General features: G+C 41.7%; 1 protein-coding gene across 6 annotated transcripts in view; it reads right to left on the minus strand.

Moving 5' to 3' along the window:
• The window catches only part of PLGRKT (plasminogen receptor with a C-terminal lysine), a 281104-nt gene that overhangs the window by 81283 nt on the left and 175896 nt on the right, over positions 1-23925 (minus strand). For 2 of the 6 annotated variants that reach the window (XM_003731976.6, XM_078368524.1), the window contains exons 1-3: positions 8561-8655; positions 7357-7482; positions 5392-5478 (exon numbers count right to left, since the gene is read on the minus strand). In XM_003731976.6, the coding sequence (XP_003732024.1) occupies positions 5392-5472 (81 nt within the window). In that variant the 5' untranslated portion in view covers positions 5473-5478; positions 7357-7482; positions 8561-8655. Of the gene's footprint in view, positions 1-5391; positions 5479-7356; positions 7483-8405; positions 8656-8689; positions 8741-15184; positions 15289-22590; positions 22734-23925 lie in introns of those variants that run through there. The other 4 variants (XM_008996586.5, XM_078368528.1, XM_035305199.3 and 1 more) reach the window with 3 other exon arrangements.

The raw sequence follows: 23925 nt of genomic DNA on the forward strand, positions 1-23925 counted from the left end.
CTATGCAGCCATAAAAAAGAATGAGTTCATGTCGTTTGCAGGGACAAGGATGAAGCTGGAAACCATCATTCTTGGCAAACTAACGCAGGAACAGAAAACCAAATACCGCATGTTCTCACTCATAAGTGGGAGCTGAACAATGAGAACATATGGGCACAGGGAGGGGAACATCACACACTGGGGCCTGCTGTAGGGTGGGGGCCAAGGGGAGGGATAGCATCAGGAGAAATACCTAATGTAGATGACGGGTTCATGGGTGCAGCAAACCACCCTGGTACATGTATACCTATGTAACAAACCTGCACATTCTGCATATGTATCTCAGAACTTAAAGTATAATTTTTAAAAAGAAAAATATTATATGCCTAAGATGCACAGTACAGTAAGATATTTTGAGAAGAGAACATACAGATAACTTTTATTATATTGTTCTAATTATTCTATTTTTGTTGTTAATCTCTTACTGTAGCTAATTTATAAATTAAACTTTATCATAAGTATATATGTACTGGGAGAACCATAGTATACATAGGCTTCAGCACTATCCACGATTTCAGGTATCCAATGGGGTTCTTGGACCATATCGCCCACAGATAAGGAGGACTATTGTTGTTTGCAAGTAGCATAAAATCCCAGATACGTTACATGGCCTGATAGTTTTGGTGGCAAAAGTGAGATGCTCATAGAGATATCTGACTTTCTGGAAAAGAAGTGACAGGGCCCTGGGTTGCTGGGTTAGAGGACGTGAGAAGATTCCCAGAGATACGGTAGTAAATGCTCTTGCCTAGATGGTGGTGAGGATGGGGAAGTGGAATAAGGGTTATTCACCGTCCTATGTGTTAAATGTGGTTGAACAACAAAAGGTAGGGTTGAAACATGGTGTCCTAATGGTGCTTTGGTGGTGGCATGCTCCCCTCTGGGGTGTGAGAAGGAAAGGATGTTACCATGACACTGGAGCAGCAAGCCCCATGCTCCAACCAAAAGACAAGGCCACGTGGCTATGGCTACTGAATCTAGCGATCCCCAAAGCTGAAACAAATGGTGTCAGCAATGAGGGTAGAGAATTGTGGGTAGACTAAAAGCATCAGAAACTTGTTTGTTGAGCCCAGTGGCAGGAGGTCACTTGAAACGGAAAGTAAATACGAAGCCTTACTTACTGGCACTGAGCCGCTGTCTCCCTCCATTCCCTTACCCCTCCCCTGCATCTCCTCCAACTTCTGATGCTTTATGGAAATATGCTGGGGAACATTAGGGAAGGGAGGGACTCAAACTTTTATGGCTTTGTTGGACTGGACACGGGTGCCAAAGTCTACTTGGTCCCAGGGAAGGCAAGAATGCTAAGCATTGGGGTGGCCCAGAGCTCCAAAGACTGAAGGACTGTGAAGTGGCACCAGCAAAGGCTGAAATAATGATGGCTCTGAGTGGCAGTTCTCTCCAGAGCCAGAGAACACAAGAGAGGAAGCAGCACCCATTTTGGAACGAGAAGCCAAAGGACAAAAAGTCCTCCCCGCCCCTTTGCACTCTTGATTTCTCCCCTAGCTGGAGAAAGCATAATTTCTTGAAACTACTCTGACCACCCTTGAAATACCTATGTTAAACTCTTTGGTCTCTGTTCTTTTATTATCATTGTTTTGTTGTTTTGAGATAGGGTCTCGTTCTGTCACCCAGGCTGGAGTGCAGTGGCATGATCATGGCTCCCTGCAGCCTTGACCTTCCTAGGCTCAAACAATCTTCCCATCTCAGCCTCTTATGTAGCTGGGACTATAGGCGTGTAATACCATGCCTGGCAAATTTTAAAAAATGTTTTAATGGAGAAGGAGTCTCACTATGTTGCCCAGGATAGTCCTGAATTCTTGGACTCAAGCAATCCTCCTGTCTTGGTCTCCCAGTGTCCTGGGATTACAAGCGTTAGTTTCATGCTTGGCCATGTCTGTGTTCTGACTAGGCAGGGGAAAGTACATGAATTCAACTGATAGATTGTGAGCCAACTTCACAGCAAGGAAGAAAAATTAAAGGGACCTTTAGCCAATTCAAGACACTGTGACGTGTGTCAACACTCTCCCTCCCTGCTACATACAAATGTACAATGACACTGATGCATTACATGCTTGTATTAAACTCACAGTGACTAGAAGGGACTTCCCAGTCAGGGATTCCCAGACCCTTTCCTGGTGGTCTAATAGAAACATACAATCCCAGGGAGAAAGAGAAAAATCAAGCTCCAGTGAGACCACTGCCCAGTACAGCAGCACCACCTGCTGGGCACAGGCACCAAATACATCCTGTATTAGTTTGCTGGGACTGCCATAACAAAGGACCACAAACCAGATGGCTTACACAGCAGAAATTTATTCTCTCTTCTGGAGGGGAGAAATCTAAAATCAAGGTATTTTCAGGGTTTGTTCCTGGCTAAGGGTGTGAGAGAAGCAACTGTTCCAGGCCCCTTTCCTTGGCTTGTACACAGCTGTCTTCATATTCACACTGTATGCTCCCAGTGTGAATGGTCCCAGTATGAACTCTATGGTCCTGTGTCCAAATTTCTTCTTCTCATAAAGCCATCAGTCACCCTGAATTAGAGCCCATTCTAAGGACCTCATTTTAATTTGATTACCTCTGTAAAGACCCTATCTCCAAACAAGATCACATTTTGAAGTACTAAAGATGAAGGCTTCAACATATGAATTAGGAGAGACAGATTTCAACACATAACACACCCATTTCGGAAAGGGGAAGCAATCATTGGTCTGCTGCTGAGCTCTAGTTAAAAATGAACTCCTGGCTCATGGAGGCTTGTAACTCCCAGGCCTGAGGTCTCCATTTTGAGGTGGGTCAACCAGGACATGACAACTACAAGGAAAGTAGCTCCTACCTTTTCCCCCTGCCACAACCCAACCCTTGCTTATGGTCCACTGTGAAAGCAGTAGGTCCCCTAAGCTCGATGCTACTCAGCTGTAACACACATCCTCTGAGTGAATAGCTCTCATTTTACCCATGCCTATCTTTGTCACCTCACTGAGTTTTGGTGGATGTGGGGAATTAACACCACCACGCTCATGCTGCTTGCTATGCTTTGAGTAATAAAGCCCTCTGGCTCCGATATAGGTGTCTCCAGTCTTCTGTAACAGGCTAATATGATAGCTTGCAAGTAAGGTAAAATCCCAGACCCTTCACAAACCCTGACATCATGGGGACCAACATAAGAGTAAAAACCCTGTAGTTTCCAAAGGTCTTTGACAAGCACATGCTAAGCATTTGACACTTGGCTGATTTGTAAACCTAATACTTGGTCTCCCCTAGGTCACTGCTCTGTTACAGTAATTCAGTTGTCCATTTTTTCAACTGTTGCATAACATATGTTTTTTTTTTTTTGTTCTTTTTTTCGAGACGGAGTTTCGCTCTTGTTACCCAGGCTGGAGTGCAATGGCGCGATCTCGGCTCACCGCAACCTCCGCCTCCTGGGTTCAGGCAATTCCCCTGCCTCAGCCTCCCAAGTACCTGGGATTACAGGCACGCGCCACCGTGCCCAGCTAATTTTTTGTATTTTTAGTAGAGACGGGGTTTCACCATGTTGACCAGGATGGTCTTGATCTCTCGACCTCGTGATCCACCCACCTCGGCCTCCCAAAGTGCTGGGATTACAGGCTTGAGCCACCGCGCCCGGCCGCATAACTTATGTTTTTAATGACTCTTGTCAGTCATTAAAAACAGCAGTAACAACAGCAACAAATACTTATGGGGGGAAAAGCATTTTTCTAAAAACTTGCGGCATCAGGCTGGGTGCGGTGGCTCACGCCTATAATCCCAGCACTTTGGGAGGCCAAGGCGGGTGGATCACGAGGTCAAGAGATCGAGACCATCCTGGTCAAAATGGTGAAACCCCATCTCTACTAAAGATACAAAAAATTAGCTGGGCATGGTGGCTGATGCTGTAATCCCAGCTACTCAGGAGGCTGAGGCAGGAGAATTGCCTGAACCCAGGAGGCGGAGGTTGCGGTGGGCCGAGATTGTGCCATTGCACTCCAGTCTGAGTAACAAGAGCAAAACTCCAACTCAAAAAAAAAAAAAAAAAACTTGCGGCATCGTTCTATATACTATACTTCATCTTTAATCTTTAAAACATCCCTCTGATTGGAGTATTAATACCATCAGTGTACAGATCAGGAGACTGAGGCACAAGTCACACATTTAGTCAAGGGCAGGACTAGGATTCAAACCCAGGCAGTTTGGCTTTAGTCCTCATTTTTAACCACTAGCTTCATGCCTTACAGGAGGGCATTCTACTCCCGGAGCCATACTGGGCCACAGAGGCCTAGACATCTTTGTCTGAATTCTTAGGAAAATAATTCAGGTCAAACTTAAGACTTGATTTTTTGACTTGCAACATTTTAAAATGTTTTTTACAACCTATATTAGGCAATTAGATAATCTTCTGCAGTGCTTTGATCTTTTCTGTCAAGCCATTGTCTAAATCCAATGTTAAGATTTCCCACTCCATGTTAGTTTCCTATTGCGGCTGTAACAAATTATATAAAATTAGTGGTTTAAAACAACACCAATCTATTATCTTACAGTTCTGAGGTCAGAAGTCCAAAATGGGATGGCAAGACTGCATCCCTGTGAGGGGTCTAGAAAATAATCTGTTTCTTTGCCTTTTCCAGCCTCTAGGAGCTTCCTGAATTGCTTGAATCATGACCCTTATGGAATCTTCAAAGTCAGCAGTGTAGCATCTTCAAATCTCTCTAACACTGACTCTCATGCTTTCTTCTTTCTCTTATAAAGACCCTTGTGGGCCAGGCACACATACCTGTAATCTCAGCATTTTAGGAGGCTGAGGCAGATGGATCATTTGAGGCCAGGAGTTTGAGACCAGCCTGGCCAACATGGCGAAACTTTGTCTCTACTAAAAATACAAAAATTAGCCGGACTGATGGCACAAGCCTGTAATCCCAGCTATTTGGGAGGCTGAGGAACAAGAATCACTTGAACCTGGGAGGCAGAGGTTGCAGTGAGCCGAGCACTCCAGCCTGGGCAACATAGTGAGACTCCATCTCAAAAGAAAAAAACAAAAAAAAGGCCTTTGAGATAACAATGAACCCATCTGCATAATCCGGGATAATTTCCCCATCGCAAACATTATCTTTGGGGGTAGGGGGCATGATTCTGTGTACCACATACGCTAAGCAGTTATCTCTTCCTACAGAATGGAAATTTTCACACAAATTTATCTGGATTGGAGATTTAAACCAGCCCACTCACCAGATAATTAGTAATCCATTTCATCTTGGTTTTGAGGATGCAGCCCAAGAACATTTTATTTTGGGGGATCAAAGAGAATGTAGGGTTGGAACACATGTGGTAGAAACTTAATAGCTTAATTATTTTAAAACATACCTGAAGTCGAGCATTCATAAGCATGAACTCCTTTTGATTTTTCATGTTTTCATTCATAGATTTTGAAAATATAAACCCCATCTTGACCTAAAATTTAAAAAAAGCAAAGAGATTTCTAATAATATACTACATGCATCCTTGTATGTTCTGCTTTGAGCTACCTTGGGCTTATGACAAAGTAAAAAAAAAAAAAAAAAAAAAAAAAGGAAAATTTCTGATCTAGCCACACAGTGTGGATTCTATTCCTTGCTCCCAACTAGCTGCCTGACCTCAGGCATATTTAACAAGTCTGGCCATCATTTTACTCACCTAACACCAACTGACTGAACTAGATAATTTCTAAAATCTTTCCCTGCTCTGTAAGTATGTGGCTGTTTCCTGATTTTTTTTTTCCCATCATAAATCTTGAAAAACTGAATTCTTGAAGAAAAAAACAACTCCCTTTTTTTGTGAGGGGCAGGGTGGATACCATCCATCCTCTTACCTCCGTAGAGTTAGACACCAGAACCTTTGCATCTGAGGAAGGGTGATTCAGAAGATGTCTTGTGCATCTTGAGAACAGACTTCTTTGTGCTCTTTGCATTTGTATTTTAAGAAGATTGAGCTGTCTCAAGGTCAATAAATCAGTTATTCTTCCTATCATCCCACCACAGTCCCTGTCCGTCTCCTTCATGCCTCTTATTTCAATCCACCCACTGCTGACAGCCTTAACCATCCTCCTCCAGCTTCACTCTCAGTCTCTCCAAGCTATTATGTACTAAAGTTCTCAAAAATGGAAAAACATACGATACTTAATTGTCCTGGGAATGGACTTTTTAGATGAATACACAGTAGTGTCTATCTTACATAAGTTTTTAAGTGGACGGTCAACTCTACATGAAACAGAACTCCAATTTTTGCTCTTAATCCAACTGGGTGGGTAAAGAAGATCTTGAGTTAGTTGTTGGTTGCATTTGATAATATTGAAAAACTCAGGAAAGTTACAACTGCTCTACCCTTCTCAACAATGTTGTTGATACCTTTTCTCTTTAACAGGCTGTTGAGTAGGTTTGTGAACCTTAGGTAAGAACGGCCAGTCCTAATTCATTATAGCCAGGATTCAAAAGTATTCTGTGGGAAGCCCAGACAGAGCTTCTACTTTATATATCCTCAGCAGGAATTTCTGGGTTCTGGCTGAGAAGAAGATGAGGAGAGAGAGAGGGTATTTCATGTCATGAAAGATGGGTTATCCCTGCTAATGGGATTCCAGGTGAGTGGGAGCTATAAGCAATACTTCAGTGACTTCCTTGTATTCTGGGCAAGGACACACCCTGCAGTTTCAGGGCTTTGTGCTGAAACAATTTCAGCTATCTCCTCTTGCTCACAAAATACATGTCAGCTTCAAAGCTGAGCACAGGATACCAAACCACTTACCAGGATGAAGAGGCACAGTGCTGAACAGGCCTGAGGTGGTGAGGTTTCCCTCCTCCTCTGCCACTGGGCCACTCCAGCACCCTGTGACCAGAGTTAGAGGCCACTCACTGAGAGCAGGGCGATTTGGCAGTTCTTTCCTTTCTCCAAACCTTGAAAGCCCCATGTGACTCATCTCTAACAGCAGACCAGAACCTGCCTGAGGTTAGGAGCAAGATATTATTCATCTTGAGTCTCCAACATGTCTACTTCCCTTAAATGTTTGCACAAAGCATGAGAGATGTAAGAAAAACTGTGGCTCAGGCCACTTCCCAGTCCTTATTTTTCTTCTGAAATAGGAGTGGATAAGTACATTTTTACACCTGTGGCAAACATTTATAAAGAAAATAACTGTCCTCTAGTACCATTCCTCCACACACCTGTATATCACAGAGCTGTGTGCTTTAAAGTGCGCCTGTTTATAAGGGGGTGGGATCTCCCCTGAAAAGGGAGACAGTCCTCATGTCAGTCATCTGGGAAAGAAACACTGTCTAGGAAGTTAGTATTTAGACTTACCTCTTTCTGGGTTTTGCTTTCTTGGGTCTGGACTTGTAGTTTGAATGCGTTAGAGGACGCTCCCAGGTGGAAGGGTTAAAGGTGAAAGCCAAGCAGGAAGAAGAGCTTCCTTATGGGAAACAACACCTGAGAATAAATGCACCACACCTTGTAAATTTCACCCTCGAGTTCCCTATTTTCAACCTCCTCTCCTTTCCCAACTTCCCCATTCCTGACAGTCATTTCCCAAAGTCTGGGAATATTCCCTAGGGTGTCCAGAACACTTTCAGCTATCTCCTCTTGCTCACAAAATACATATCAGAAAATAAACAAATAGGGATAACTTTGATTTCACTTATTTGTATAAGGTAAGTCTTTAAAAAATTCTAACACTTTTTACCATGGGTGAAAAATGTCTTGCTATTTATACAGTTTAAACATCACTGTATCTCAGAGTGATGCTTTGCAGAGAATGCTGATTTCAATCCCTCTGCCTTCATTTTCCCTTTGAGTCCCTCTGAGATCTTCAAAGGGGTCTTTAATGCTTCAGCCCTACCTCAGGTGAGCTATGGATTACTGTGGAAAGGTGTATTTCTTGGGGGGTGAGGGGAGGTGGAGGCTGCAAATTCCACACAGCTTTTTTTTCTGGTCACCCCGAGTACCTGCATTTGATTTTACTTGGTGGGGCGGGGGGATTATTTCCATGAATTGTCATCCATGAATTACTGCGCTGACTTACTTCCTAATCAAATGACACAATACCTAAAAGTATGACTGACTGTCTCACCACAATCACTTTCCATAAATATTTGCATTCCATTCAAATTAAGCCACTTCCCCCAGCAAATACCAGCTCAGAACCGACAGCTTCCGGAGGTTTTCTTAATCACCACCGCCCTCACACTCCCCAAGGCCAATTACTGTAATTTAGGTATTTCCCGCAATGGTGTGCTGATTTCTGTTGATAGCACTCTGCCAGTTTTTCTCAACTCTATTATAACGCTACGGAGAGATCCCGAGTCCACGCCAGGCGATAAGAACGCACTCTAATGGAACGAGGTTGGCAATACCTATCAGCACCAGGGGCAGTGCGAGAGCCAAGGGCTGGCGCTCACGAGGAGCGGGCGCCCAGTGCGGCCTGGCAAGCCCGGAGCGCAGGAGATCCACTGGCTGCTGTGGCCGGGCTGATCCTTCCCTCACCCGCCTGCGGCCGGTGTTCACTCACTGGGCAGCGGAGGCGCGGGGACCAAGCGACCCGTGCAGTGCCCCCCAGGACCGGGCTCCTTTCGCCCGCGGCAGGGACCGAGCCTCGCCCCACCCAGCCTCGGGATTGGAGCCATAGTAGATGACGTGCCTCAGCCAATCCGGGCAGCCGTCGGCTTCTTTAAAGGGACAGCACGCCTACGGGAGAAGCCCGATGTGTTCTTCCGGGAGAGGCGCCTGGCGACCGGATGTAGGGGGGCAGGTCAAAAGGGGCAAATTAAAAACCGCGGCAACTCAGCTGCCAGTTTTTTGAGAGGAAGCTGAGGAAGCGGAGTGGAATTCTCAGTTATAAGGCCTCTGTTCCCTTCTCTGTTAAATTGCCGCTATTAAAGAAGCATAAAGATAAGACGGAAACGAAAAAGAACAGACTTGACCGAAATCACTCATTCTCTTTTGGACAGAGCCGTCTTTCTTCCCTGCTGCTCTGAGAGATGTCTGTCTCGTCTCAATCTCACTAGCAATTTCTATCTTGAGTAAGCCAAGTTTATCTCCGAGCCTCATTGAGCGAATACTTGAATTGTTGGCACTCTGTTCTTTGCTACCAAATGGCTTGGAAAAATAGCATGAACTTCATCAGTCTTGGGCCTTCAGGAAGGTCCCTGTTCACCACCACAGCGGTGGAGAAGTCATGTAACCTCCTGTAGTCCCAGCGTGTGAGTGAACACCGCCCTAACCTCCTGGGTGCATCCTGATGCTCTCAACAGCAGCCCTCAGGATTCTGGAGCGTGGGTCCCATATTCCAGATACTATTTGTTCAATGGCTGAATGGGGAAATTTCAATACCATCTCTTTTCCAGCTGTGGGAATGGGCGGGTTACCAGGAGCAAAGCCTTGTGGAGCTTTGACACTCTTTAAGGGAGGTTAACAACTGATGTAAGAAGTAAGGAATCGTATTTGAGTGCACAGACTTTAGCATCAACACACCTACCTTCAATTTCTAGCTCTGTCATTGTCACTCTGTGACCGTCACCTGTGCAATAGGACTAAAGCCATCTATAGGGTTGTGAGGACTAAATGAGATAATATACGAAGGCACTTAGCACAGTGTCTGGCACATAGCCTTCAATAAACAGCAGTAACCAGTAACAGCGGGGAGCTGTTCCTAACTCTAGGGCTGAGGGGATGGGTGAAGGGAGGAGTTACTAAAACCAGGTGAGATCGGTAGGTAGCTGTGGCTGTAGGAGAGAGTAACTATGGAACTATGTATGGAACTATGTTGTTCAGTAGAAGAAAGCAAGCAATGCTAACTTTTCACCAAGTAGGATGAGATTCTATAGTTGTAGCCAATGCTGGGACCTCAGCCCAAAGCAGGGACAGAGTGGAGGAGACCCAGCTCTCTGTTCTCCCAGCTCTGATACCCACCAGGAAGCCAGAAGACAAGGGAGCTAGGTCTATGCAGTCTGTGGAGGTCAGCCTCCTAGGCACAATGCCTGGAGGGATAAATAGAAAATACCCAGCACATCATTTCTACAAGCTTGGGCTTATTGTGTTTGGAAGCCTAGATCCAAAGGAAGAAATGCTTCCACCAGAGGACCCAGTCACTGGATTGAATGGAACTGAATTTCAGTTCATTGAATTGAAAGCTGAAACTGCCCTCTGGTCATTATGGTTCCCCATAGTGATAGAATGGGATGATTGATCCCAATTACCAAGGGAAAATTGGGTTACATCTATATATTGAGGGCATGAGAAGTAGGAATGACACCTAGAGATTCACTGGGCACTTCTTAACCCTACAGTTTACAGTAATAACGATTATCAGATAACTGAATTAATGCAGAAATTTCAGGTCATGCAGAAATTCAAGTGTTGACACACCATATCAGGAAAAAAATCCTGATCTACCTAGGTGCTGGCATAGGGAAGGGGAAACGTAAGTAAATGAGTAGGAAGCTATGATTATGATTATTAATTTTAGCCTTGCAACAAGCTAGAGAGGCAGGAATTCTAGTACATTTAAAATGTTAATTACTTCTTCCCTGACCCTCTTTTCCTATTACCCTGCATGAAGGGTACTGGTGGAGATAAATGTTACAATGTAGCCTCTAGGCGAGAATATACCTGAACTGACATCACCTCAAGGCAATATGGTGGCTGACAGGGCTTGTTAAAGAAAATCAAAGCTGGACAATAGGTTAAAGCAGTAAAAATAGATTTTTATTCATCACCTTTTGAAACAGGGGAAAAGAGACCTTGGTAAAGAACTGGGCTCAATTCTGAATATAGTAAGGATAAGTGGGGATTTATAGCCAAGGAGCAGATCGAGTGAGTGAGGGTGGGGGCAGTGAATGGAAAATTACTAAGAAGAGACATCAAGGGTAGGGGAAATCCTTGCTAAACTGGCTTAGCAGGATTCTTGCTAACATTGACTCTGCAAGGATGAACACTGCAGCCCAAGGTCAAGATCTAATTAAGCTGATCTCTTTGGATGGCATCACCTGGGCTCTCCTCAGCTGGTTTCCATTTGGATTTGGACTGTGGGAGACATTCAGGCAGATGGGAGGCAGGAGGAAAAAGACATCAGGGTATATTTTCTCTACTCTTTCTCTGTTTGGGTCTGAGTATCTGGTGTTGGTTGTGTTTCTCCACAACTGCAGCTTTCGGCAAGTGGTCCCTTCTCCATGGCTCCAACACCATGGCTCTGGAAACACTTTTCTCCCTTACTATATAGCCTAAAGAGAGCACAATCTTCCTGCTGTTGCTAGACTCTGGATGGGTCTCTTAACTTAGTCATGCCCCTTTAAGTAGTGGCTTCACTAATATCTCTTTAGTCAAACCACTGATTCCTGATGCATACACCCTAACCTGAACACACACATTATAAATATTCTTGTATGTATGATTTTGTTCATAATTTTAAAACATAAGTGGAAAAAAGTGACCATAGAAAAATATGCCCAGGGAATTGAGAAAAAAGTCTTGGTATAGATATTGGACACATTTTATAAAATGTGGAGTTAAGAGGGTAAAAGGAAATTTCAGTATCAAATGGCATATAACTTTAACAAGTATGTGAATTATTTTCAGTTGTATGAATTTTTGAATTTATATGTGTATATTTTTACACATATATATGTGTTTTATATCATCTTGCATTATAGTGTAAGGATTTTTATGTTGCTACATTGCATTTACATTTACCATTTTTAACAGCTAAAGGATTTTCGATAAGTGTCTATATAACAACTTCCACTGCTGGACACACACACACACACATATTTATGTATGTATGTGTATACACTGAGTTAAGTAAATAAATATTTTAGAGAAAATTGATGTAAAATCCTCAACTCATTTGATGCTCCCTATCCCAGGACAGTAAAATTGCTCAATATTTCCTTGGACCTCCATAAAGAAGGAGTTTTTCAAAAAATAAAGTGTTTGGAAGTTTAAGATGTGCCTAGAGATATCTCCTTTTAACAGAGATGCTTTCACAAGGATTTGAATTTACCCATTGATCTGGGAACTAGGTTTAGCCAAGAACTTCAGTCTGTGAAGGACTGCAAATAGTTGCACAGTGTGGGACTGAGGCTAGAAGCTCTTTAATAGTAAATCATTCTGCGATGGGGCTCCCCAAAATTTGAATTTTAATCTTCACTCCAATCCTGGGGCACCTCTGTACCTTGAACATGACCTGGACACAAGCTTTGTGTAAGCCTTCTTTGGACTTTGTCCATTCCTCAACGGTGACACCATGTGGCAGTGTAATACAATGGCATCAATAGACTCATCCTGTTCTCTCCCTACCTAAAGATTCTTTAAATTGAGATATAAAATTTACAACCATAAAAGGTACCATCTTAAAATGTACAATTTATTGGTTTTTAATATATTCAAAAAGTTGTACAACCATCACCACTATCTAATTCCATAACATTTTCATCACCCCAGAAAGAAACCTCATACATATTAACAGTCACTTCCCATTCCCCAGTTTCTGAGGACTCCTAACCTACTTTCTGTTTTTATAGATTTGCCTATTCTGGACATTTTATATAAATACAACCTATAATCTATGGCCTTCTGTGTCTGGTTTCTTTTACTTAGTATAATATTTTCAAGGTTCATCCAAGTTGTAGCATGTACCAGTACTTAATATCTTTTTATCGCTGTATTCCAGTGTATGGATATACCACATTTTGTTTATTCAAAATTGTGGGGCATTTGGATTGTTCCCATTTTTATGCTCTTATAAATAATGCTGCTAAGTTTTTGTGTGAATGTATGTTTTTCAGTCCTCTTGGATATACATGTAGAAGAGGAATGGCTGCGTCATATGGTAACTCTATTTTAACTTTTTGGGGTTGAACAAATACACCATGCCAGCAGTGAATAAGGATGCTAATTTCACTACACCCTTGCACAACAGTTAAGTGCATAGACATTGGGGCCAGATATCTGGGTTCAAATCCCAGCTGTGCTGTCTCCTTGCTGTGTTGTTTAGACAAGTTACTTAAGCTCTATGCCTCAGTGTCCACATCTGTAAAATAGAGGCAATAATAGTACCTTCCTTAAAGGATTGTTGTAAGATTTAAATGAGCTAATATGTGTAAATCACAAAAATAGGGTCTGACTTTTTTAAATGGTCTATGTTTTACTATTACTGCTATTTTAATCTTTATTATAATTTTCGTATGTTTTTTTGTTGTTAATTTTATAGTTTTTAAAGGTAATGATAGAGTTTATCGATGTTTGTCATGAAAAGGAGAAATTGGGCCAGGCACAGTGACTCATGAGTGTAATCCCAGCACTTTGGGAGGCAGAGGCAGGCGGATCACCTGAGGTCAGGAGATGGAGAGCATCCTGGCCAACATGGTGAAACACCATCTCTACTAAAAATACAAAAATTAGCTGGACATGGTGGTCCATGCCTATAATCCTAGCTACTGAGGAGGCTGAGGCAGGAGAATCTCTTGAACTCAGGAGGCAGAGCTTGCAGGGAGCCGAGATCGCACCACTGCACTCCAACCTAGGCGACACAGCGAGACTCTGTCTCAAAAAAAAAAAAAGACTAATTGGAGAAGATAAAAATGTAAGGGGTAGCAAAGTCAAGGAAGATTTTTTGACCTGAGAATGATTATATTTCAGAGTGTAACCTGAATAAAACTGAGGCTTCACATGGTTCAGTCCAAGCATATAATAGCATTCCAAGAAAACATAAACTGAATGCCTGAAGCACTGAAGAATAATGAGGGTCTTCACCTTACGCTTTCTTAAGGAGTCCCCACAAATGCTTCACACAGCATATTGAACAAGAAACTCCTAAAATCTTCTCTAGATACTTCTCTCTTTCCTATTTTTTTCCACTCACAGTAGCCGCTTATATTTATCCTCCTTCTCAACTGTGAGGTCACTATAGCACTATCCTCACCTCCTGTTAACTTCATTCTCTTGAAACCCATGCAACTCACATGACCCCATTCTCAGCCTGTGAATCTCAGCCTCCTGCAGTCCTGTGAAATTCAACCTTGGCTCCTACTCTGAATGTATATACAAATGACAGAGAATAGTTCCTGAACTCTGATGAGTAAAATGATCTACCTTATTATATGTGATATTATAACAAATACACATTTAGTTTCTGTCCCCATTTTCCAGCGCACAGCTCCAAAAACCCTTGTAACTTCCTGAGTGATAGGTGTGCTAGGTATATCTTTTGTTCTATGTGATCTTTGACTCTGGTTCTTGACACAGAGCTCCTGATCCCTTGGAATTTCCTTAGTGGTAGGAGCATCTTTTGTTCTCAAGAAGTGACTCTTGATGGGCTTCTAGATGGGGGCTGGTCACAAGAATGACGAAGCCATATTAGAAGCTTGGAACGTTCAGCCCCTACCCCATCCTGTGAAAAGGGGAGAGGGGCTGAAGATTGAGTTAACAATTGCTGATGTGTATATGATGAAGTCCCCATAAAAATCTCTAAATGAGGGTGTTTGGAGAGCTTCTGGGGTGCTGAACATGGAGGTGCTTGGAGGGTGGCCTATCCAGAGAGGGCATGGAAGCTCTGCACCCCTTCCTCCATACTTTGTTCCATGTACCTCTTCATCCAGGTGTTCATCTGTATCCTTTGTAATATCCTTATAATAAACTGGTAAATGTAAGTTAACTGTTTCCCTCTGTTCTGTGAGCTGCTCTAGGAAATTAATCAAACCCAAGGAGGGGGTCATGGGGACCCAAAATTTAAAGCCAGACAGTCAACAGTCTCAGAGGCCTGGACTTTCTATTGGCCTCTGAAGTTGGGGCAGCCTTGTGGGACTGAGCCCTTAACCTGTGAGGTTTAACTTTAACTTTCTCTAGATTATGTCAGAATTGAACTGAATTATAGGACACTCAGGTGGTGTCCACTGGAGAACTGCCTGGGGTGTAGGGAAAAACCCATGCACATATTGGTAACTAGAAATGTTCTGTGCTGAGTTGAGTGTAAGAGTAGGAAAAACAGTTTGTTTTTTCCTCTCTTATTATATATTCCCCCTTCTTTGCAGTTATTCACAAGAAGGACATAGTATCTCTTTGTGTCACTCAGGGACACACACACACACACACACTCTCTCTCTCTCTCTCTCACGCACACATACACACACATACACACCTGGACCTCGGTCTTCTTTCTTTTCTCCTCCTTCTGTGGTAAGCATCCCTCAAGTGCTGGATAGCTTGGTTTAGTGGTATCCATCAGAGTTCTTCCAAACAAACCTGATAACAGGTAACATTTGTCAATGTTAGAATGTTTTCTTTCCCATGTCATGTCTCCATCTTCCTCTTGCCACCCAACAACACATGAAAAAGGAAGAGTTAACTGTGTTAAAATGTTTGTAGTCACAGAAGGCATTAATTACCCTTTTCATAAAAACCAAGCAAATGAGGGTATTTGCTATTGGAGTATGTGAAATACAGGGTAAAGGATACCCAGTGATTTTGCTTGAGACCAAGGTTTCTACACCAGAAGTAAAATAAGCTCACCTTTTCCAATCCAAACTTAAGTTAGCCCTTACTGGGTTTGGAGAGACTCCTTAACTCTAGCCCCTGGAACCCTGCCTTGGGAGAGTTGGTCTTCACGGGGTCTACATTGTTTGACTCCCCAGGAATGTCATTATTCGATCTTACTTCGAAAATGCTACCGCATCCGTTTTTTGCCTTTTCAGCTCTGATTAGCACAAAATCAGCAAGAACTTCCGGGTTGGAGGCCTTTACTTGGGGTTGTGAAATGTTTATAACTCTATTCTATAATTCACACATTTCTATTTGGCTTGTTCATACACAGGCATGAATTAAACCTATGCTTTTCCATTTATCTCCACCCCATCATATTCTGTAAGAGTTCACACACTTACCTAAGTGCTGATGCCTCACCTGATGGCATTTCTCAGCCTCTGAAGCTTTCCTTCTTTGTACTTGTTAAAAGAAAGCTCTAACCACAACCCAGAGCCCTTTGCACTTGTCCCTGACACAGCCCTTCTTGTGAATTTCTACAAAGTAACTGGAGCCTGGTTAATAGCAAGCCTCAAGAGCATGGCTTTGAAACACTGCCAACATAGTGTCACCAACTTCTCCATTTCCAGAAAAGACTGTAATTTCTTCTTTAGAAATCATGAGTGTCTTGATTGGTTTAGACTAATTTCCAGTAGTTCATTTTCCAAGCAAGTTTCTGTTTTGTTTTCAGACTTCCTTAATTTAGAGAATGCACATAATGAAACTGGCTATAGTATCCTACTCTGGAAAAGCATATTAAATAAATACAAATATGTATTTATTGTATATAAATATATACAAGTATATATGTAATGCATATAAATATATACAAATGTGTGTGTATATCCCTTGATTTCCTTTTATCCCTTACTACTAATATCCCTCAATAAGTACTATTGGTTCTACTTTCAAATTATATTTTGAACTTGGTCTACAGAAACAGCTCCTACAGACTTTCCTGCCTCCATGAATGTAAGGCCGCTCTACATTCCATTCTTCATACCATAGCTAGAGTTGTATTTTTAGAACATTCATCAGGCAACTACCCTACTTTAAACCATCTGGTGGCTTTTCATTGCAAGTAGAATCCAACCTCTCCCCTTAGTCCTCAAGGCTCTTCATGATATAATTTGATCCACCATACCTCTCCCTTACTCTGTCCTCTAGCCACAATTATCTTCTTTCCATCCTTGGAACTTGCCAAGCTTGTTCCACCCTTATAGTCTTTGCTTGTGTTTCTTCCCCGGCCAAATATGCTCTTTTGGCAGATATTTCCATGGTTATCTTTATGGATTCATTTCTCAGATATCACCTCTTATGCATTCCATGACCACCATAACTAAAGAAACCTCGCACCTGTGCACTTCACCATATTACCCTGACTTGTTTTCTTTTTTCTCTTACAGGAATTTTCAGTATCTGAAATTGTTATTTATTAGTTTCTGCTTGGAACGTATCTCTCTCAGAACAAAAAGGTCTTCCTGTCCTTTCAAGGAAATAGTGAGGAAAAGAAAAAAAAACTATTTTTCATTCTTTTATGATGAGCCTACAAAAATAAATAAGTTAATTAAATTCTGTATCCAGTTCACCTAGGTATGATTGCCAAAGGAAATGATTCACAAGGTGACTATTTCATTTGTGTAACACTCACTTATGTTATTAGTTCTAGAATAGTAAGTCAGCGAAATAATTTCCAGGATCCCCTGAGGAGTATCTCTCAATTGTAAACTTTATTTTTAGTGGCATTCTGGTGACTTATTGAGATTCCCCGGAATTAAAATATTTACCACAGAGTGTTCCCAAACTCCCACAGCATTTAACCAGGCCTTAACTATTTATATCTGGGTTTGTGAACTCATTGTGGATAGGGGGAATTGTTGGAGGCCTCACCTTTGTTTTAAAGTATCTGTGGCATGAGATCCACCCTTTGAAGGGAAGAGCTCTTCACCTGCCCAGCTCTTTTCCAGCTCAGGATAGGAAGGAAAGAGATGCAGGGTGAGGGAGGGAAGCATCTGATTGTGGGTGTCAGGTGAGGACAGTTGCTACTCTCTGGTGACCCACATGTTAATTACCCCTGTCATTTAAACCATTGTTTTGTGTAACCAGAACAAAGTATTCTATTCCATGAAGTCTGTGAGACACATATAGGATGTGAGTCTATGACAAGGGTAGGGGCAACAAAGATGAGGGGCTGGATGGGAACAGAGGAAGAGAAATAATAAGCATTGCATAGGGCAGTGGTTTACAAACCTACATGATCAAAAATAGAACCCGGAGACGAATCTGGATATTGTCTTTATACATAATAAAATGCATTTAAAAATATTAGTGCAAACAAAGCAGTTTGTCAGTGTCTTTGTTTTGAGTCTCTTTAGTATATGCTGCTTTTGAAGATCAAGAACATTTACTGGAAATTGCTCCTTCACCAGGAATTTGCTCATATCACTGCAGGTCCACTTGTAAGACCTTGAAATCAGTCCTCCTGAGGTCAGCACAAATGAGGATCATCTCTTTATTTAGAAGCAAAAGCAGCAAATGGGGCAGACAGAGGCAGAAGGAAGGATAGTATTGATAAATCAGCCAAATTAGATGGAAGAAAGAAAGTTATAGCTGTACTTGCAAAAACTCTTTGCTCATTTTTTCCTTTAAATATTAAGTCACTAGTTTTCAAAACATCAATATAAACATGACTCACCTGAGGACAATGTTAAAATGTTGATCCCCAAGACCCTGCCCCCAGGTTTGTATTCCAGGCAGAACCCTGGAATCTGTATTTTAAATACAAACCCCAAATCAAGTGTAATGCAAGTAACCCTCAGAGACACTCTGAGAAACAGCAATGAGAAACAGCATATTGGCAGTGATGAATTTATATCTCTAAAAATGAATAGAGTAGCTGTTGTATGAATGGGAAGTGGTGATATTCAAGATGACCAAAGTATCTAACTCTTCAGCCCTGGCTCCCCACTGCTCTTCTCTTAGCTCAGCACTTCTCCATCCATTTTGTCCAAATTAAAAAAACTCACACAGAGTTTCAGGACTTCTCCCCCCACTCATTAACCACTTGTTTTGCTTTACATGTTTTTTTGAGGTGATAAGATCTCTCTTTTTCTAAACACATTCTTTTTTCAATCTCTGGATGGTATGAGAAAATGAATTATTGAAGGGTAGAAACAGGTGGAAAAGATGAACAAAACACAAATCCTCACATTAGTAATATGCAAATCACTGAGTAGCAAACTGAGTAAATACTCTCAATTCCCATCAACAACTTTAGAGAAAGGCAAATTCTGTTTGCCTCACTGTTGATCATTTAGGTAGACCCTGAACACTGCTTTCATAAAACAAATAGAAACAAAACACCCATCCTCAGTTTTAAAAATTATCCATAGATCATCCAGGCCATCTAGGAGGATATGATTTAATCTGGCTACTCAGTAAATTATTTGCCCAAATTAACCCAGCTAGTTAGTGGTAGATGGCTCTAAAGCCAGTTTTTTTTTTTCAGACCTCAAGAGTCATGAAGAACTAGCAGATCACTAAGTTTATGCCCTCGGTCTTGACCATTTTTAGAAAAATAAAACACTAAATAAAAATAACTAGAGGGCATTGCAGATAGTAGGTCTAAGTATTTTTTCATGAAACTTGTTTGTACATGTGTGTGTAATACACAGACTATATATGAGCAGTATCCATAAACTGGATTGCCACATAATGTCTACATTTTACTAGAGGTCATAGTCACGAAAGTTGGGAAAACTGCTGTATTCTACTATGTGACCTCAAAAGAGATTTGAAAGAAGGAGCACCTGAACTGGGTACAAACTCTATTGCAAAGAGAACTCCACACTCCTGCCAAATCAAAGCAGTGTCATCCCCAATATTTCGGATTAAAATAAAAATCTGTGATATGATCAGAATGTGAAAATTCTTATTTGGGAAGCAAATGTTATAACCAATGCAAGGGCCATATCAATACTCATTCATTATGTAGTATTTTGAACTGCAGTTGAAATGAATAAGCAGGAAAGGCAAACAATGAAGAATTCAATTTCTCAATTTAGAAAAAGAGAAAAAGAAAGAAAAGAGCATACATGCACAGTGGCTCAAGCCGTAATCACAGCACTTTGGTGGATCACTTGACGTCAGGAGTTTCAGAAAAGGGATCACCTAGAAGTTCAGCAGGGGATAATACTTAAGTAAATCATGACACCATCTTCTGTGTGAACTACGTGGTTTCAGTTTGCCCATTCACTAACCCAAAGCTTTCAGAAGAGTTTTCTTAACCCTCACCTAGAATAGGCTTCCCCAGCCTGAATCCCTAGGGTGGTAGAATAGCAGGGACGCTAAGCATTCTTAAAAGATGAGGCTCGGGATGGGAAGTTCTTTTAATGACAAAGCAAATGAAGTTTCATTATGTCGAGGAACTTTGAGGAAGTCACAGAATCCACGATTTAAAAATATATTTCCTATTATACACCCATATACACACACACCTACTTTCTAGAATAAAAACCAAAGCCATATGGGTCTGCTGTTGACTTTCTATATGTTGTAGAGTTATATCAAGTTATGTCAAGATGTTCAATCACTTTGAAGAGGCTTTTATCAGAAAGGGGGAAAATCTCAAGGCGGAATTTAAGCTGTTACCCCTCTGAAGGTAAAATCAAAGCGGTTCAGATGTTGGCTTGTTGTAAATTTGTTTATATTAATAACAAGCTAAATGTGGATTTGCTTTAATCATCCAAGCTCTTCCTGGTTGAAAACCTGATTTACAAGAAAATTGGCGGACAGGTTTCACTTTCTGTTTCATTTCTATATACATAGCTTTATCCTAGGACACAATGTGTCCTACCCAAACTAAAACAACTCTGTATACAACGTGGGACACAACGCTAGCTACCCAAACTGAGAGTTTCCACCGAAGGTCGGGAAAGTCCAATCCTCCGCAAACGCATACTAGATTTGCCCCCTTGGGCAGAGGTGGGCGGGACGCTTCCTCCGGGTGGAGCGCGAAGATGAGCAGCTGACAAGCCCGGTGCAGCCCAGTCCCGCGCAGCTTCCCGAGGCTCCGTACCAGCAGCGCTTCTCTTCGCCCGCAGGTAGGGAGCGTTGTTCCTCCGCGGGTGCCCACTACCCAGTATCTCTGGCTGGCTCGCTGGGCACTTTAGGACGGAGGGTCTCTACACCCTTTCTTTGGGATGGAGAGAGGAGGAAGGAAAGGGAACGCGATGGTCTGGGGGGCAGTAGAGCCAATTGCCTGTTGGGGTTAATAAGAACAGGCAATGTATCTGGCCCTTCTCCAGGCGAGATTCAGTTTTGCTCTAAAAGTAATTTATACCTCTAAAAATAAGTAAGGTAGGTAGTCGTGATTATGCGATTGTGTGTTCAGAATATGGCTCTGATGCTAAGCTGGAGGTCTGGACACAGATCCTAGACCACCCTCAGCTGCTTGCTAGTAATATGTATGACTTGTGTAAATCATCCCAGCTGCAGCATCTCCTAAGATCCCTTCCCGTGCTAAGCAGGTCCAGGACCCCTGAACTCAAGTTCTTTGCTCTGTCCATTCCGAGAACTAATTCAAAGGAGTCCTAAAAGAGCAGTGGAGGAGCCTAAGAATAAAAATAGTATAATCAAACTTGTCTTAGACACATTGACCTTGGCCTGTCAAAGTTCAGTCTGGGTTTGTATTATAACACAAGGATTAAAAAAAAGTACCATTGTTCTACCTCGTTTTTTTAATACTTGAAAAAAATGTACTGTGGATGCGTTTCTATGAATTAAATAATCTTCTAAAAACGTGTTTATTGCTGCATTCGATTAAGTTGGGTAACTAAATGAAATTAATTCTTCACTGTTGGACACAAAGGTTATTTACAATGGTTCTGTCTTAGCCATTCACTGAACATCATTGCATGTATATCTCTGGAACATTGCTGATTATTTCCTTCAAGTAAACTTAGAAGTGTAACTACTTAGTCAAAGACTGAATATTTTAAAGGCCTTTTGATAAAAACTGAAAATGCTTTCAAGAAAGGATGTATAGGACAATGACAGCTGTCAACAGTATTTAAGAGAACTATGATACTCTGAAGAAAAACTTAGCCTTTCTCAGTAGAAGCAGGTAGGCAGAGGCTACATGTCAGCAGTTAGACTGCGGTCTTCAAGGAAGTCACAGAAATACTGTGGGGAATTGAAACCCCACATGGAAAATGTACAAGAGTGTCTCAGTGTGACTGAGAAGGAGGTTGGGCATGGGGTTTAGTAGAGTTTAATAAAGTTTGATCACTTAGTAGAACCTTAATAAATCAACTCTCTTAATCCCTGATCCTACTTAAAAAAAATTTTTTTTTTCTTTGTAGAGATGGGGCTATGGTTTTGTTGCTCAGGCTGGTCTTGAACTCCTAGCCTCAGGTGATCCTCCCACCTCAGGCTCCAGAAGTGCTGGTATTACAGGTGTGAGTCACCATGTGGGCCTCTTGCTCTTACTTTTGAGAAAGAAAACTTAACCTTTTTTTTTTTTTTTTTTTTTTGAGACCAAACCTCACTCTGTCGCCCAGGCTGGAGTGCAGTGGTGTGATCTTGGCTCACTGCAACCTTTGCCTCCTGGGTTCAAGCAATTCTCTTGCCTCAGCCTCCTGAGTAACTGGGACTATAGGCACCCGCCACTATGCTGGGCTAATTTTTGTATTTTCAGTAGAGACAGGGTTTCACCATATTGGCCAGGCTGGTCTCAAGCTCCTGACCTTGTGATCCGCCTGCCTTGGCCTCCCAAAGTGCTGGCATTGCAGATGTGAGCCACTGCACCCGGCCTCTTAACTTTTTCTCTATCTCTTCCTCCTACCCTATCTACCCTTGGAAGATGAGAAGTAGTATCAGTTCCAGAGTATTATACTGGGCTTCCCCCAGGGACAAACCCACTTCCCCAACCTGAATGAGCCATCACTTCTTCCCCAGTTTACATTTCATTGCTCTTTGAATGTCTCCATTCGGATACGGGAATTCACCCATGGTCATAATTCTTACCTGAAGGAGATGTCAGTCTTCCTCTCTTAAACCAACTGCCCTGATGTGAGGTTTGGAGGTTAAAGACCGTGTGTATTTACATGATCTTTGTATTCTGCCTTTTCGTCCCTCAATAATGACAGCTGCACTCCAAGGAAATGGAGCTGTGGAAGAGAGGGTTTGATGAGAAATTAGGTAAATATTGGCTGTAATCAATCACTTTCCAGGAAACCTTTATTACTCCTAAAAATTTTAACTAAATTCATTAAAGGATAGAACTCCACCAGAGTGGACCATAAACATTGGCAAAATTAGTTGTAATCCATGACTAGATTTAATGTCCCTTTGTTTTATTCACATATAGTTGTAATGCTTTGCTTGAGATTAGGGGTATCTTAAGTTTTCTTCTGACTAGTGAGCGTATTTGTGTTTATAATACAATAATTATAAAATATCACATTAATATTTTATAACTATACAATTAACTCTGGCCCAAGGAAAAGATAGTCCGATAGATGCTGCAGCCCCATTTTAGCAAACTTCGTGACCTCACAGACCTGATGCCATCACTATTCCCCATCTGCAGGATAGATGGAAAAGAGAAAAATAAGAAATATGTACGTAACCCTGGCAAGAGGATGATGACTCATTTTATTTTACTTACCTTTTTTTCTTTTAATATAAAGGGCTCATATAGGTTGATAAGAAACCAGTGACATAAACAGACCAAAAAATGGTCAGATCTTTCAAATCTGGGTCAAAAATTTTAAAAAACTTTTTTTTAAACAATACCCAATTCTGGGTGAAAGCAGAATGTAATGGTACCAATTATCAACATATGTCAAGAACCAGAAAAACATTCTTTTTCTTTGATCAACAATACTATTTGGGGCAATCTATCCTCAGGGCCCAGCCTGGGGCCTGGCACACAGTAGGCACTGAACAGATATTTGCTGAACACAGAAATACTTACGAGGCTGGCCTGTGCACTGTGGGATGTTTGGCGGCACCCTTGGCCTCGACCCCTATATACTAATAGCAACCCTCCCTCAACCAGCCCAATTTTGACAACAAAAAATGTTTCCAGGCATCACCAGATGCTCCCTAAGTAAGAGTGATGTAACAGTAGGTGATTTTCCTCTTCTTTTCTCATTTTCTGTAATTTCATTATATTACCTTAATAATAAAGAAAAAAGACATAAAAATAAATGAATGTTATTCTATCTCAGTTTGGGTGTTTGGACTCCATTTTGGGGTTCTTTCCATTATGTTACTTGGTCTGCTAAACATTCTACAGTTTGGAGAGGTGAAATGATCAATAAAATTTTGTTTATTTATTTTTTTCCTGATACTAAA

Source organism: Callithrix jacchus, chromosome 1, assembly GCF_049354715.1.
Source record: "Callithrix jacchus isolate 240 chromosome 1, calJac240_pri, whole genome shotgun sequence".
Lineage (NCBI taxonomy): Eukaryota > Metazoa > Chordata > Mammalia > Primates > Cebidae > Callithrix > Callithrix jacchus.